At 44.3% G+C, this 13280-nt stretch overlaps 1 protein-coding gene across 7 annotated transcripts in view; it reads right to left on the reverse strand.

The window, feature by feature from the left end:
• Window positions 1–13280, reverse strand: part of LOC146258842 (transcription factor SOX-6-like) — a 68736-nt gene that overhangs the window by 21319 nt on the left and 34137 nt on the right. For 6 of the 7 annotated variants that reach the window (XM_084671351.1, XM_084671349.1, XM_084671352.1 and 3 more), the window contains 4 exons: window positions 9694–9783; window positions 6271–6443; window positions 5326–5394; window positions 367–487 (listed from right to left, as the gene is read on the reverse strand). In XM_084671351.1, the coding sequence (XP_084527477.1) occupies window positions 367–487; window positions 5326–5394; window positions 6271–6443; window positions 9694–9783 (453 nt within the window). The remainder of the gene's footprint in view (window positions 1–366; window positions 488–5325; window positions 5395–6270; window positions 6444–9693; window positions 9784–13280) is intronic. The other variant, XM_084671354.1, reaches the window with a different exon arrangement.

Here is a 13280-nt window from a genome sequence, read left to right on the forward strand (position 1 = left end):
AGTGGTTTACTCAATCCTGGTCCTTGTGCCCCCGTGCCCTGCATGTTCTAGATGTGTCCCTGCTCTGACACACCTGATTCAAATGAATGGGTCAATGGGTCATTATCAAGCTCAGCAGAAGCCTGATAATGACACAATCACTTGAATCAAGTATGTTGGAGCAGGGAAACATCTAGAACATGGCAGGGCAGGGGGGCACAAGGACCAGGATTGAGTTCTTCTGACTCACACTGTCATGGGATTGCATCTATTACTGTAACATGTGTGCGCACATGCATATGTTTCTGTACGCATGTATGTTTCTATGTGTGTGTGTGTGTGTGTGTGTGTGTGTGTGTGTGTGTGTGTGTGTGTGTGTTTGTTTACCTGGCTTGTAGGACATTCCTTGCGGAAAGAGGAAGCCCTGTTGTGCTGCTGCGGCAGCTGCTAGAGAGCGCTGGTCGTGAGGAAAGACTGGGATCATGAGTGGAGGCATGTGACCCTGTACCTGGAGAGAGACAGAGAACGAAGGCAGGGAGAGAAAGAAAAGAGAGAGAGAGACCGAAAGAGCAAGGGTGAAAGAGGGAGCAATGAGAAAGAGGTTCGAAACATACAGTACAGTACTCACACAGTACATCAACTTGCTTGAAAATGAACGCATAAGCACATGTCATGCTCTTTAGATCTATCTTGTCATATGAAGTCCATGTGAACACGACACTAATACACACACACGCTTGCCAGAAAATATATCAATATCAGACAAGGAATATAGATCACACAAACACAAGGGAAGACAGAAATTAAGTGATCAAACAGTCAGAAAGGCAAGACTAAACTCAGAAACAACTACAGTACACAGATCCCCTTGAGAGCATCCACAAAATGATTTTAGTCCAGACATGACTGCGCTTTCATGTTAGGCTAAGAAGCCCTGAAAGTGGGGGGTTCACTTTGTCTGTGCTGTGGTTAAGACAGGGAGGTTGATATTGAAAGGAGCATATCAAAGATAGCCCTGGGGGGGCTCTCCTTATGACTAGTCCTACAGTGTGTATACCTTGTTAATGAGTAGGCACATCTCTCTTTCTAACACTCTTTTTTGGTCTGTCTCATATTAGGGTTCTCCCTTTCCTTCCCTCTTGCTCTGCACATGCCTCCCTCTCACTCTCCCTTTCTTGCTCGCTGTTTTTCCTTCTATTTGTTTCTCAAACTCCTTTCTTTCTTACTTGGACCAGTGCTCTCACTGTGTTTCTTGACCTTCTACATTTGCTACAGTTTTTGTCTGTAATTTTGACCAACAAAAATAAAGATTTGTCTCTCTCTATTTCCCTCCTTCACACTCTTTCTTTCTTTTTCTTTCTCTTTCTCTTCCTCTGTCTCTTACTCGGGAGCTCATTCACAGAACGCTTTTGATGGAAACATTTGCTGTAAACAAGCAAGAGCAATGCGTGGCAAATGCAGCAGTTAACGTTGAATGTGGTGACTCCTGAGGGTTGTTCAAAGAGCATTGGTAAAGAGGAGACCAGAGAGTAGACACAAACAAGCCCACCCTTGATTGGATGTGTGTGCTTCCATGTGTGTGCGTGAATGTGGTCACTTGAATGCGATTGACAGAGTCTCTAGACAGATCCCCCATGGACACAGTAAAAAAGTCAACACACACACAGGTTGAATGTTGTGTCAGATTGCACAAGCATCACTACATCCCATATGCATGTAATATCAACATTGTGCGGGTTTTTACAGGATTCGACCGAGCACACACAGGCAAGGTCCCATAAGGTCTCCCTCTTCTAACCCAGACACTTAGGAGGCCCAGACACAACGATGTGTACGCACGCACACACACACACACACACACCGAGAGATGTGTCTTGTGACACAGAGAAAGACGAAGCAAGAATGAAGGAGATGAAAAACGACCCTGTGTCTCGGGAGTGGGGTGGGGGAGGGAGCAGGACAAAATCCTCCATTCATTGTGTTCCTCTGGGAATGCTGGGACGGGTTCTCCACCAGCCCAAACACAAAGACCCCTTTACTGGGGGGGGATGAATGGGCTGGCCCTGTGTGTGCCCCCTCCCCCCCCCCCACACCCCTACCACACTAAGAAAACATGGGCCCCTTCCTCAACTGCCCACCAGACAGACGTACATACATACACACCAGCGCACAAACATACACACTCACACACATGCGGATGCACGTACCCACACACAGGCACACTCACACACAGTATTAATGGTCCTACTGTGTGTGTGTGTGTGTGTGTGTGTGTGCGTGTGTGTGTGTGTGTGTGTGTGTGTGTGTGAGGGGGGGTAAGGGGTACGTGTGTGTGCGAGGAGACAGAGAACGCAAGTGTGAAAGTGGAGTGTGAAAGGCAGAGAGAGGATCCATGTGTGTTTGTGTCTACAAGGTCGATTCCTGACAGACTGCCCTTAAGATCGGGGTTCGGGGGATAAGACAGTTCTTGTGAGCAACTGTTATCAGTGATTTGAACCTAACCACTATTGGGGATGAGACAAGCTGACATTTAGTAGCCAACAGTTGCAAAACAGCAATATTTGCGACACGGTAGAACAAGGACAGAGAAGGGAAAAAATTGTGGGAAGGGGGCAAAGGAGAAGTCATAGCAGGAAAAAAAATATTGTAAAATACAGTTGGCTGTATGTTATAAAGAACACATATTTTCCAAAAAAAGGCTAAACGGACATAAATACACGTGCACACGTAAATAATTGAAAACAGGAGGAGGAGGAACAAGGGAAAGGGAAGGACTAAAGGGAGGAGGAGAAGGAGGGGTAGTGCGGGTTGCAGTCATTAATTAGCCCGTTAGCTTGGCCCTGGCTCTGTGGTCTGGGCGAGCCTTTGTGGGCCCGAGGAAATGGAGCACATATGAGACACATTAAGAGGCTGCTTTAACAAAGACACATGCCTGTCAACCACGGGGAAACAAAGGGCCACCCTCAGTGTGTGTGTGTCTGAGAGTGTGCAGAGAAACATAAGGGGGTCTGTGTGTGTGTGTGTGTGTGTGAGTGTGTGTAGGTGTGTGTGTGTGTGTGTGTGTGGAGAGGAAGAGGGTTCTATGTGTTTTGTGTGTGTGTTTAAGTACATGCATGTGTGTGTGTGTGTGTGTGTGTGTGTGTGTGTGTGTGTGTGTGTGTGTGTAAGTGGATGAAGGGGGTTAATATGTGTCTGTGTGGATATGACTGTTTTGGACTCCATCAGTGCACTCACGTGTGTATGTGCATCTCCCTTGTTAGTGTGTGTCTGCGTGCATACCCGTCACTTTCATAAGGGAGGCCATCGGAAGCTTTCCTTTAACCCTTTGAAGTCTCCTGCTGTTCCTCCACACCATTTAAAACCACATGACAGGAAACCTGCCATCACTTTGAACTGCTCCCTTCATCCCATAACAGCGAAAGGCTGACACAAACACAGATACCAATCACTCCAGAGAAGAAAAGGAACAACAATTGAAACCAGCTTTCCACCTAATCCCCGACTCTCAGAACAGATGATCTGAAAGTGACAATGCTTTTTCCAGAATAGATGGAAAGCGTTGTCTTGGTGATAAAAAGCTAATGATAAGATTATGATATAATACGCCAACATAATAGCCAGAAAACTTCACTTAGCCTAGGTTAACAGTTACCACCCGACAGTCTCTGGTATTTATTGTGTTTTATAGTTAAACTACTGTTACTGTACTGTATAGCTTAAAGAACCATTTCATAATACTTAGCTTGATGGTATATAGTTATACGTAGCAAGATAAACCCACATGAAAGAGCCGTATTTCTACAGAAAAGTTGTGCAATTTATTTTTCACAATTTCTACTCCAAACAGAAGCCCTTGGTCAGTGCCTCAGAGTATTGGCCCTGAATTCCTCTGAATCTGGAGTTGATCAGTCCAGACGGGTAGAGTTTTGTGTCTTTGTTTGAAGCCAAACTCTTTAAACACTGCATAAACAGTCAATTCTCTGGTGGCTGTGTGCTAAACCGAAGTCCGATGTCAAATCAATGTACTGTGCTGTGGTCTAGATATCGGGGGGGGGGCTCCAAATAATATATTTAAATTCTATGAAGTCGAACAAACAGTTATAAGAGAAACTATGGCATCTTAAGAATGTGTTTGTTCCTTAAACAGATCTCGTTGGCACGTGCAGAAACACACACACACAGTAGTGTAGAGAGAAAGATTTTATGATGCTCCCCTGGAATCAGTCCCTGAGGGGCCGAGCCTAATGAACTCAGATCTGGGCTTTATTAAAAGTCAGAGGGGGGTGCCGTTAAAGACTGATCCCTCGTTAACTACACAACACCTTCACAGTTCCAGGGCTTCAGGGGCTCTGGCTCACTACCTTGCCCAGTCAGGGTGAGCTCTTCTAGGCCTCGGTAGAGAAGCAGATCCCCCTGTTATGTCAATCTCCAGGTCACTGTTTTATAAGCAAACATTTTGTGGAAGAGGCAGGACTAAGAAACAGAGAAAGAGGGAGAAAGGCATAGAAAAGGCAGACGGACATGGTGAAAGGTGTGTATGAAAAAAAGGGTGAGAAAAATATTTAAAAAAAAGGTAAAATGAGAGAGCTGATGGAGTAAATGTGAAAAGGAAAGAATGGAAGAAAGGAAATGGATGTTGATAGACGGAGAAGGTGATGGAGCAGAACTGCTCGGAGGGACCCTTGGGATTAAATAGTATTGATCAGCACATGATCAATGACAGCAAATGATCTAAGTATAACCATGTCTATTAAGGGGTCAATATGTGTGTGTATGCGTGCCTGCCTGAGTGAGTGAGTGCATATGGCTGTGTGTGCATGTAGTATGTAGACACATGAACCCTATGTATGTGAGTGCCTGTGTGTGTGTGTGTGTGTGTGTGTGTGTGTCCATGGATGAGTGCGTCACATTACTCAATAATAATAAGAGACCACAAAAAAGAAAGGGGTCACAACCTCTAGGTTTCCCCCAGTGTCTCTGTTTCGAATTGCCAGAAGCAAATGAACACACAGAACAAACGAGGGGGGGAGCGACCCCATGAAGGCATCATAGAATGAGAGCGATAACAGTGGTGCATCTGGCATAAGGCCAGGAATGGGATGAGAGGGAGATAAGATGAACTCAAGAATAGTGAGGTGAGTGAGTAAGACGCAGGAGACACGCGAAAAGGGACGCAAAACACCAAAGCGTGCAAACATCAGCACAGTGAGCCAGTGTGAATACATGGCAGTGTGGTGGCATGCCATCACGGTGATATGATAGATACACAATGAGAAGCAATTGGTAAACAGTGAGCAGCCTCAGATTTCTAAAGATTTCTCTGCGTTCTAAAGCGAGAGGCTCCACCTGTATCTGCTGTTGAAGAATGTTGATCTTATGCTGCTGCTGCAGAAGCTGTTGCTGCTGCCTGGCGATCTGAATGGAGACAGAGAGAGAAAATACAGAGTCCATTTATTGGTAAGAAAGCAAAATATGAAGGTCAAAACTATCTGCGGAAAAGGAAGAAATATTTTTATCAGTATCATAGTCCAATAAAGGTTTCAGTGAGGAATGGACAACTATTTGAAAAAGTTCAGTGTGGTCTAAGAATTAAACATTATTTAACCAGAGAAATTATATACCTTAGATTGACATGTTTACATCTATAACCCGCACCAGCCTGCCTCCCCCTTGGCTACCTGTCACTTAGGGGCGGAGCCCCAGAGCCTAACCATGTCAGTCAGACGCTCCCAAAAAGGTATCCCCCCATTTCTGACAAACAAGCAACAGCTGCCCAGAATTCAGAGAAGTTGTTCTGATATTTATTTGGAAATGTAATTGCAGGTTGCTGAATGTGAGGTGTGTCCCTATCTGAACAAATGTCAGAATTCATTAAAGCACGCGTTCCCAGTGGAGTCAGAATGATCATTAGTCTATCATGTCTCAACAGCTAAATAACTGGCTAATATTGAGTGCCTCAATCTCTCTTCCACTCGTTTTGTCCTTTGTGATGGGCTGGAATGTGTTATGTGCTAGGCAGTGATGAGAATTGTGGACTTGTCCAAACACACATCCTGTCAACAGATAGAAACCTACAATGAAATGTACCCCTTGCAAGCGTTACGATGTAAACACAGGTTAAGAAAGACATCCAAACCTCAAAACTCTCTCAAACTCTATTTGTCTCTCTCTCTCTTTCTCTCTTTCTCTCTTTCTCTCTTTCTCTCTTTCTATATTTATATATTTCTCTCTCTTCACCCCCCCTGTCATATCCACACACTCTCCATTCACACACACACCCCTCTGGCTCACCTGCTCCTGCTGCTGGCGGGCCAGCTCCATCTGCTGCCTCTGCTTCTCCATCTGAGAGGCGGCCATCTTCTTCTGCTCATCGTGGGCAGCCAGGAGCTGCTCCCTCAGACTGATCAGCTGACCTATCATTGTGGACAGCTGTCTCTCTTTCTCCTCCAGGCTCTCTGGGGTACCTGAGGATGGAGGTGGAAAACGTTGAGGAGAGGAGACGATATATACATATACTGTACTAGCATGACGTCATATCAGTGTGCAGTATATAGAACACCATTCCATTCCACCACTACATGACTATTTTCCCATTTATCCACAAGGGTTTTCATACTATTTTCCAATTATTCTTTTTTTTTTTTTTACAGTGGGAAGACATAAAAAGCTTATCCTTTCTATATATTCCCATCCACTCTTCCCATCAGTTAGTGGTTAGTCTAATAGGGCTTGGACTCCATTAGGACTTGAACAAAAACTTCCCCTTCCTCACTCACGTCCAGCAGCTTTCCTAGACTCCACAGACATTATAAAGGGTGAGTCAGTGAAACTTTGTGGCGTCATGACAATGGCTCAAGTTTACAGAATATGGCGAGTGTGTGAGTTTACGCCTCCACTCCTAATTCCTTCAATATTCCTGACACAGTAATAATAATGTCAGGCCTTTCCATTAACCATCCATCAGGATTACTCTTAAGTCTCGCACCTGTTCACTGAATGAGCCAAACAGGAAGTGATTAGCTCTCCTTGCATTAGTCAGAATAGTTTCAGTGAATTCATACCATGACAGTTGGAAACAGAGAAAACAGGAAAAACACATCTGCATGCCATATGAAAAGTATTTATGCAATACACACATATCTACACAAAACGTTTTTATACAATACACACATATTTACACACAGAGAAATAAATACAACTGTGCATACCAGGCACACATACAGTGTACACACACAAACCACACAACCACACACACACTTGCCTGTTGTACTACTGACAAAATCTGTGAAACTCAATAATGTGGTTGCATTTGTGGCTACCTTGTACTGTGTAAATGCCTCCATTTAAATAAATACAAATTGTATTGAGCCACAAACTGTACACTGAAAGTCACCCAAAATGGTCATCTTCAACATCAAAACAGATGTTTATGGATAATTATATCGGATAGAACTTATTAAACCAGGATGGTGTGATTGTAATAACACACAAATGTGTCTCTGCAGCTGTAAATAATCGCAAATAGATAAATATGTCCAGGATGTTGTCAGCATGAACAGGGTAATGGTTGTACATCCCTAAGGAGTTTGAGGGCAGAAGCTCCATCTTGGACATTAAGTGAGTGAGTTTGGCAAGTGAATTGAATCACCAGTGTTTTCTGGTGAGGACGCAGCTGGGGTTGGTGTGTGTGTGATGGGGTCAAAGACCATTGTACCAAGACCCACAGTATAAAAAGGATTGACGTCGCAGTCTCTTATCTCTGTATCTTCTCCCAGCCAATCATGACCTGTGCCATGCTGCCGGAGAGACCAAGCATGACACAAAGCAAGAGAGAGAGAAAGAGAAAGGGCGAGAGAGAGAGAAAAGAGAGAGCAAGAGAGACAGAGGGAGAGAGGAGGCTCTTGCCACGTATAAATGTCCAGTTTCTGCTCATGTCCTTTGAGGCGAACATGGGTGTTTTTTTGACACATTGTGTTGAACAAATGCTTTACTGTATTATTCGGGCCATTTCCATAAAGCAGGCAAGTGAGGTACGGCAGCATGAATGTGTTCAGAAAGATATTTTCAAGCTTTTCACCAGTTAATGGAACCAAGGCCGTAGCCATGGAGTCAACATTGGGGGGGACGAATTACATTTTTTATGATAATTTCGGAGAGCGTGCGTGGTTGCCTGTCGTAGAGTAGCACATTTATATTTTCATATCAATATATTGGGGGGGACATTTTGACCAGATTTGAATATTGGGGGGGGATGTGTCCCCCCAAATATGCATTATGATTGCAGCCTTGGAATGGAACTCATGTTCAGATAAATGGCAGATGACATAAGTAAGAATAGTTTCTTACAAGCCTAGAAGGCCTCATTTTTCATCACCATGACAAGACAGATGACCTTGTGCTACTCCGTGTCACTTATCCTACAGAGTGCATTGCACTTCCATCTTTCATTATCTCTGACAGACTATTGAAATCCAAACTGATAATACAAATCAACCCATGTAAAACTACATTGAATAGAAACCATTTCCTCTAAGGTCCTTTAAAATGTCCTTTGTAAAAAAAAAAATGAATTTGGTACAGTATGGAAGCATGTGAAATGCCTCATCTGCAGGTCAGATGTACAGCACACTTCAGGGACAAACCATGAACTGTGAGCTGCCTTTTTTATAGGTTTGAACCCAACATTTGAGAGCTTGTTGAGGTCGTCATATAAATGAAGGTCTTCTCATACAATAATCCTATCAAGACATTCAATGCATGCTCATTAGAAACGTGTGTCAGGAAATAATTCAGCATAAAGGAGCTGGATGACTGTGTGCATGTCTGTATGTATGTCTGCATGGGCAGGAACCTCCAAACAAAAAGGCATACTCTTACTCCAAAAGCATTCACGCGTCGTATCTTACATCAATCAAACAAAATTCATTGTAACCTTGCATGAATCTCTTAAACAAACTGAAGTATGATGCAGTACCGATATCCTTCCTCAACTATGCAACATTCTAGACCATGAATAAAGCAGCAGAATTGGATTTAACAAGCTTCAAATCAGCCTCTTCTCAATCTTCTGGGTTTTTATTGTTAATTTGTTATTTGCATACTCAAGTCGCCCGACTCACTTGCCACGATTTATAGGCTCGTAAACACTACCGCTGACTCTTACAAATATTACAATACCGCCCGCCTTTCTGTTTGTATGTCAGTTAATCAAAGGTACTATTAGAAGCTGTGGTGCAAAAGGTTCACAAAAGCTCTATCAGTTGAGAAGGATCCCAAAGACACTGTTTTCTTATTGACTTTCAATGTGCACTGCATGCAAATGATAAGTAAAAATAGTTATGTTTCTTAGGCTGTCATATTTGCACAGTACAGGGAAGTGTGGAAGTTCAAGTGTGTCGAAGACAGAGATTGAGAAAGGGAGAGAAAGAAAATATAGAGATTGGAAATATAGAATTGGAAAGAGGTGTAATGAAAGTACTGCACCACAAAAGGAGGAGGAAGACAAGGATGGGAAGAATAACCTTGTCACCTACATAAAGTGACCTACAGACCTTTAGTCAACAAACAAAATAAGACATGTGAAACAGGTTACGCTGCTGAATTTCACAAAACAAACTGTAGTCTATAGACTACACGAATAATGTGTGCCATTGAGCAGGCCTTTATCTACACTGAAGACACATTCTCCATTCATAGCCCTTCCTTCTGTCTCACCTTTGACCTCTCCCAGGAGCTCGTTGGTATTGAGTTTGTCCATCCTCTCCTTCCAGTCCTTTGACAGGAGTCTTTCCACACAGGGGGGCTCTAAAGAACCAGATAGGAGAGACCAGCACCAGTCAGAATCTTTCCAGTGGTCACTTCTCCAAAACATGAGGAAAACAGGTTTAAGGAACTCTGAAGGACTCTTTCTGATGAAGATCCGCCCAAACCGCAGAAACGCACGCGCACACACACAAACACACACACACAAACTGTACCCATGGACTCTTAGCCTGATGACACGCACTCGCATGAACCCACACACAGAATGCTTGTCCGTAAAGAGAGCCTGTGTCTCTGTGTCGGCACTGGCACGGTGTGCATGTGTATAAACTGTGCTGTGTGTCTATGCGCCTCCACAGTCTAAATTATCCGCCACAATCATATTAGAGAGCAATTAGAATGACACCGCTGCTTCTAAAGAGTAACCACGTCAAAGGCAGACATTCTTGCGTCCGTATACGGAAAACCCCACAGAAGGCCGGCTTGGATTCAAGAGGTCACGTGGTCAAGGCCTCATTTATGGTCCTGATCCAACCAAAGGACAAACACATGGGCATTGTGAACAGCTTAATGTTTGCTTATGTGCATATGCTATGTAATCTATCGTGGTCAGAAAAGTTTTGCAAAGGGGTGTATGTGTGTGAGTGTGTGTGTGTGGGGGGGGGGGGGTGTGCAACACAACACAACTTAGCTTGTTACGATATATTAAAGCCTTCAGTGTTTACATTGGATTAAGATTGTTCTAAATCAGCCACACCCTATCCCCATCATACACACACCCAAACTGCCTGACAACAATTGTGTACTTAGACCAGAATCACGTGATTAATTTAAACACTGCTTGGATAAAGTAGGTTGAAGGGCTTGAGTTCTTACAAAGAAATCACCTTTCGACTTGCTGATTCAAGAAATGCTCCACTGTTTGTTCTTGAAGAAAACAGAACATTGTGCTTTCCAAGTCTTGTTATTAAACAAGAAAATTATTTCCATTTCCTTCTCGAGAATCTCTGTGGTTTCATATTAGAGAGGAGAGCTTGAATATGACTGGCGAATGTGGAATGTGTGTGTTTGATTAAAGAGTGATATTTACAGCCAAGAGTGGCTTTTGCTTGCCACGAGTTACATGCGTACGTACGTACATACACACACACACTCACACACACAGGTGGATCTTGCATAGTCTAATAAAAGTAGGGCCACAATTGATAGGCACACTTAATCAAGAAAATACAACTTGTAGCTCAAGCCTCAGTCAAACATCTGAGTTATACAGCGTACAGTGTGTGTGCAAATGTGTGTATATGTGTGTCTGCGCATATGTGAAGAGGATCATACATACATCCTTACCCCACCTGCACCAGTAAACAGTTCTGAAGAGAGAGGGATGAGATATAGAGGTGTCAGTGCAGAGGGCTAAAGAGGAGAGGGGAGAGGAGGATGAGAGGCATTTTACCCTAGATGGCTCTCTGTCTGTCCCTTCTCGACGAAGAGGGATCAAGTACTGTTTAGATTGAGGCTGGGATAAAAATTCCACACTGTCCACACACTCACTCTTTATCAAGTGGAAGAGATATTCCAATGATGAACGGCCTCTTCACAAAGCCCAGAGGGGGGAGGAGAGGACATCAGGAAGAGCGGAAAGGACAGGGGAAGACAACGAGCCAGGGACAAGGGGGTGAGAAAAAGAGGAAGATGGAAAGAGAGGAGAGAGAGGAGCAGGCAGAAGGAGGAAAGGAGCCAATGAGGAAGTAAAGTGTGCAGAAGATACGAGGAGGACGAGGGAGGACAAAAAGTAGGACAGATAGAAAGGGAAAGGCCCTGGATAAGGAGAGATGGAGAAAGAAAGTAGGAGGGTAAGGGATAGATGGAGTAGGTGGAGAAAGGACAGGAAGGAAGGAACACTAACCAGAGTAGTGGAGGGTGAAGAAGTGAGGAAAAGGAAGAAGTAGAGGGCGAAGAGTTAGATGGAGCATGTGAGTGCACCGGCGAAAGTGTGCGCGCATGAGAGACTGTAACTGTCATTATAAATCTGTGGCCCAGGTAGCCAAGAATCCGAGATAGTGTTTGGTGTAAACAGATTTTTATTATGTGTCTTGGCGATGTTCCACGAGCCAGTGTTGTGCCTGTTTAACAGAAGCCACAGGCATCTAGTGTAGCGGTGAGCGGGCAGACATGCCCTGACAACCGCCAAGAACAACAATGTACTGCTAAGTCCCCACTTTGAAGGAGATCTCCCTCTTATGCTTAGTCTTGTGTTCACAAACACAAACATGCACACACACATACACACACACTCTTGCACAGCCACATACAGATATATCCAGAATGGGAAACTACTCAAGCATAGCAGATTTTGCCCGACCCCCCCCCCCCCCCACATACATACACAGCACCATTAACAGCACAGAAAACAATAACTTTACATATTTTGTCTGCCATCACACATCTGCCACACTGACATACTGTACAGGTATCACATACAAGACATAAAGCGGGAAAATTAGACTTGTACTCTATGTGCAATTAGCCCAATCTGTGTGGTTATTTAATGTTGGGTCGGATGGAATCTGGCAGATCAAGTGCACCAATGCACTGCCCTGTCCAATGCGCTCTATACATTCGCATCTTATAAGAAATAATTCCACACAGGTGGAAGAAGTTCTCAAAACGAGGCATGTACAGACAGCAGGGGTGGGAGAGCGATCCCAGGAGAGTGATCGGAGGAAAGAGAGAGAATGGAGGGAAGAGGTGGGAGAAAGAGAGAAAAGGGGATACAGAGAGAGATTGAGGGAGACACAAGGGAGGGCAGGATAGAACAATAAAGAGAGTGAGAGAGAAAGAGAGAGAGGGATACACAGAGAGACAGAGAGAACGAGAGAGACAGAGAGAGACAGAGAGAGAGCAGCTGGCTGAACAGCTGGCCAGCAGGATTGATGTCAGAGTGAAATAAAACTCAACATATGTCCAAACATGAGGAGTCAGGCCAGGAGAGTTCCTCCACTCAGCACCAGCACACTTGATATCACGCGCACACACAAACCCACACACACAGACGTTTCTGAGTGCACACTCACATGCACGTCCACAGACACCCACACGCGTGCACACACATTTGTGGGTGCACACACACAATAAACGCATAAGGAATAATAAAGTCAAACGGTGAATAAGCTGTATAGCTGTATCTCTTTCCCAATGGCTGAGCGTTTAAAAACCATTACTGAGTCCTGAGCGAGGAGTCTGATTTGTGTTAGCATGGTGTCTGTTACAGAGACACTATTTTCATCAGTCACATGACACCTGCTTCCTTGTTTGAGCTGGACAGTCTCTGGGAACTGGCTCCTTCTAGCCTGAAGGGGAGGGAGGGACCCTAGTCCCATAGTATCCCTGCATAACCCTGCAGAAGCCCCGTCAACTACACACGGCAAGCTACTATACAAGCTAGATTTCTTGCTGTGGGGGTAACCGATCCGCAATCAAGGGTTAAGGTGCAAACATTTGGCTTACTGTAGGGCAGCTGCGGTTAAATGTCTGTGCAT

This window comes from Hypomesus nipponensis, chromosome 14, assembly GCF_054491055.1.
Source record: "Hypomesus nipponensis isolate SF chromosome 14, ASM5449105v1, whole genome shotgun sequence".
NCBI classification, from domain to species: domain Eukaryota; kingdom Metazoa; phylum Chordata; class Actinopteri; order Osmeriformes; family Osmeridae; genus Hypomesus; species Hypomesus nipponensis.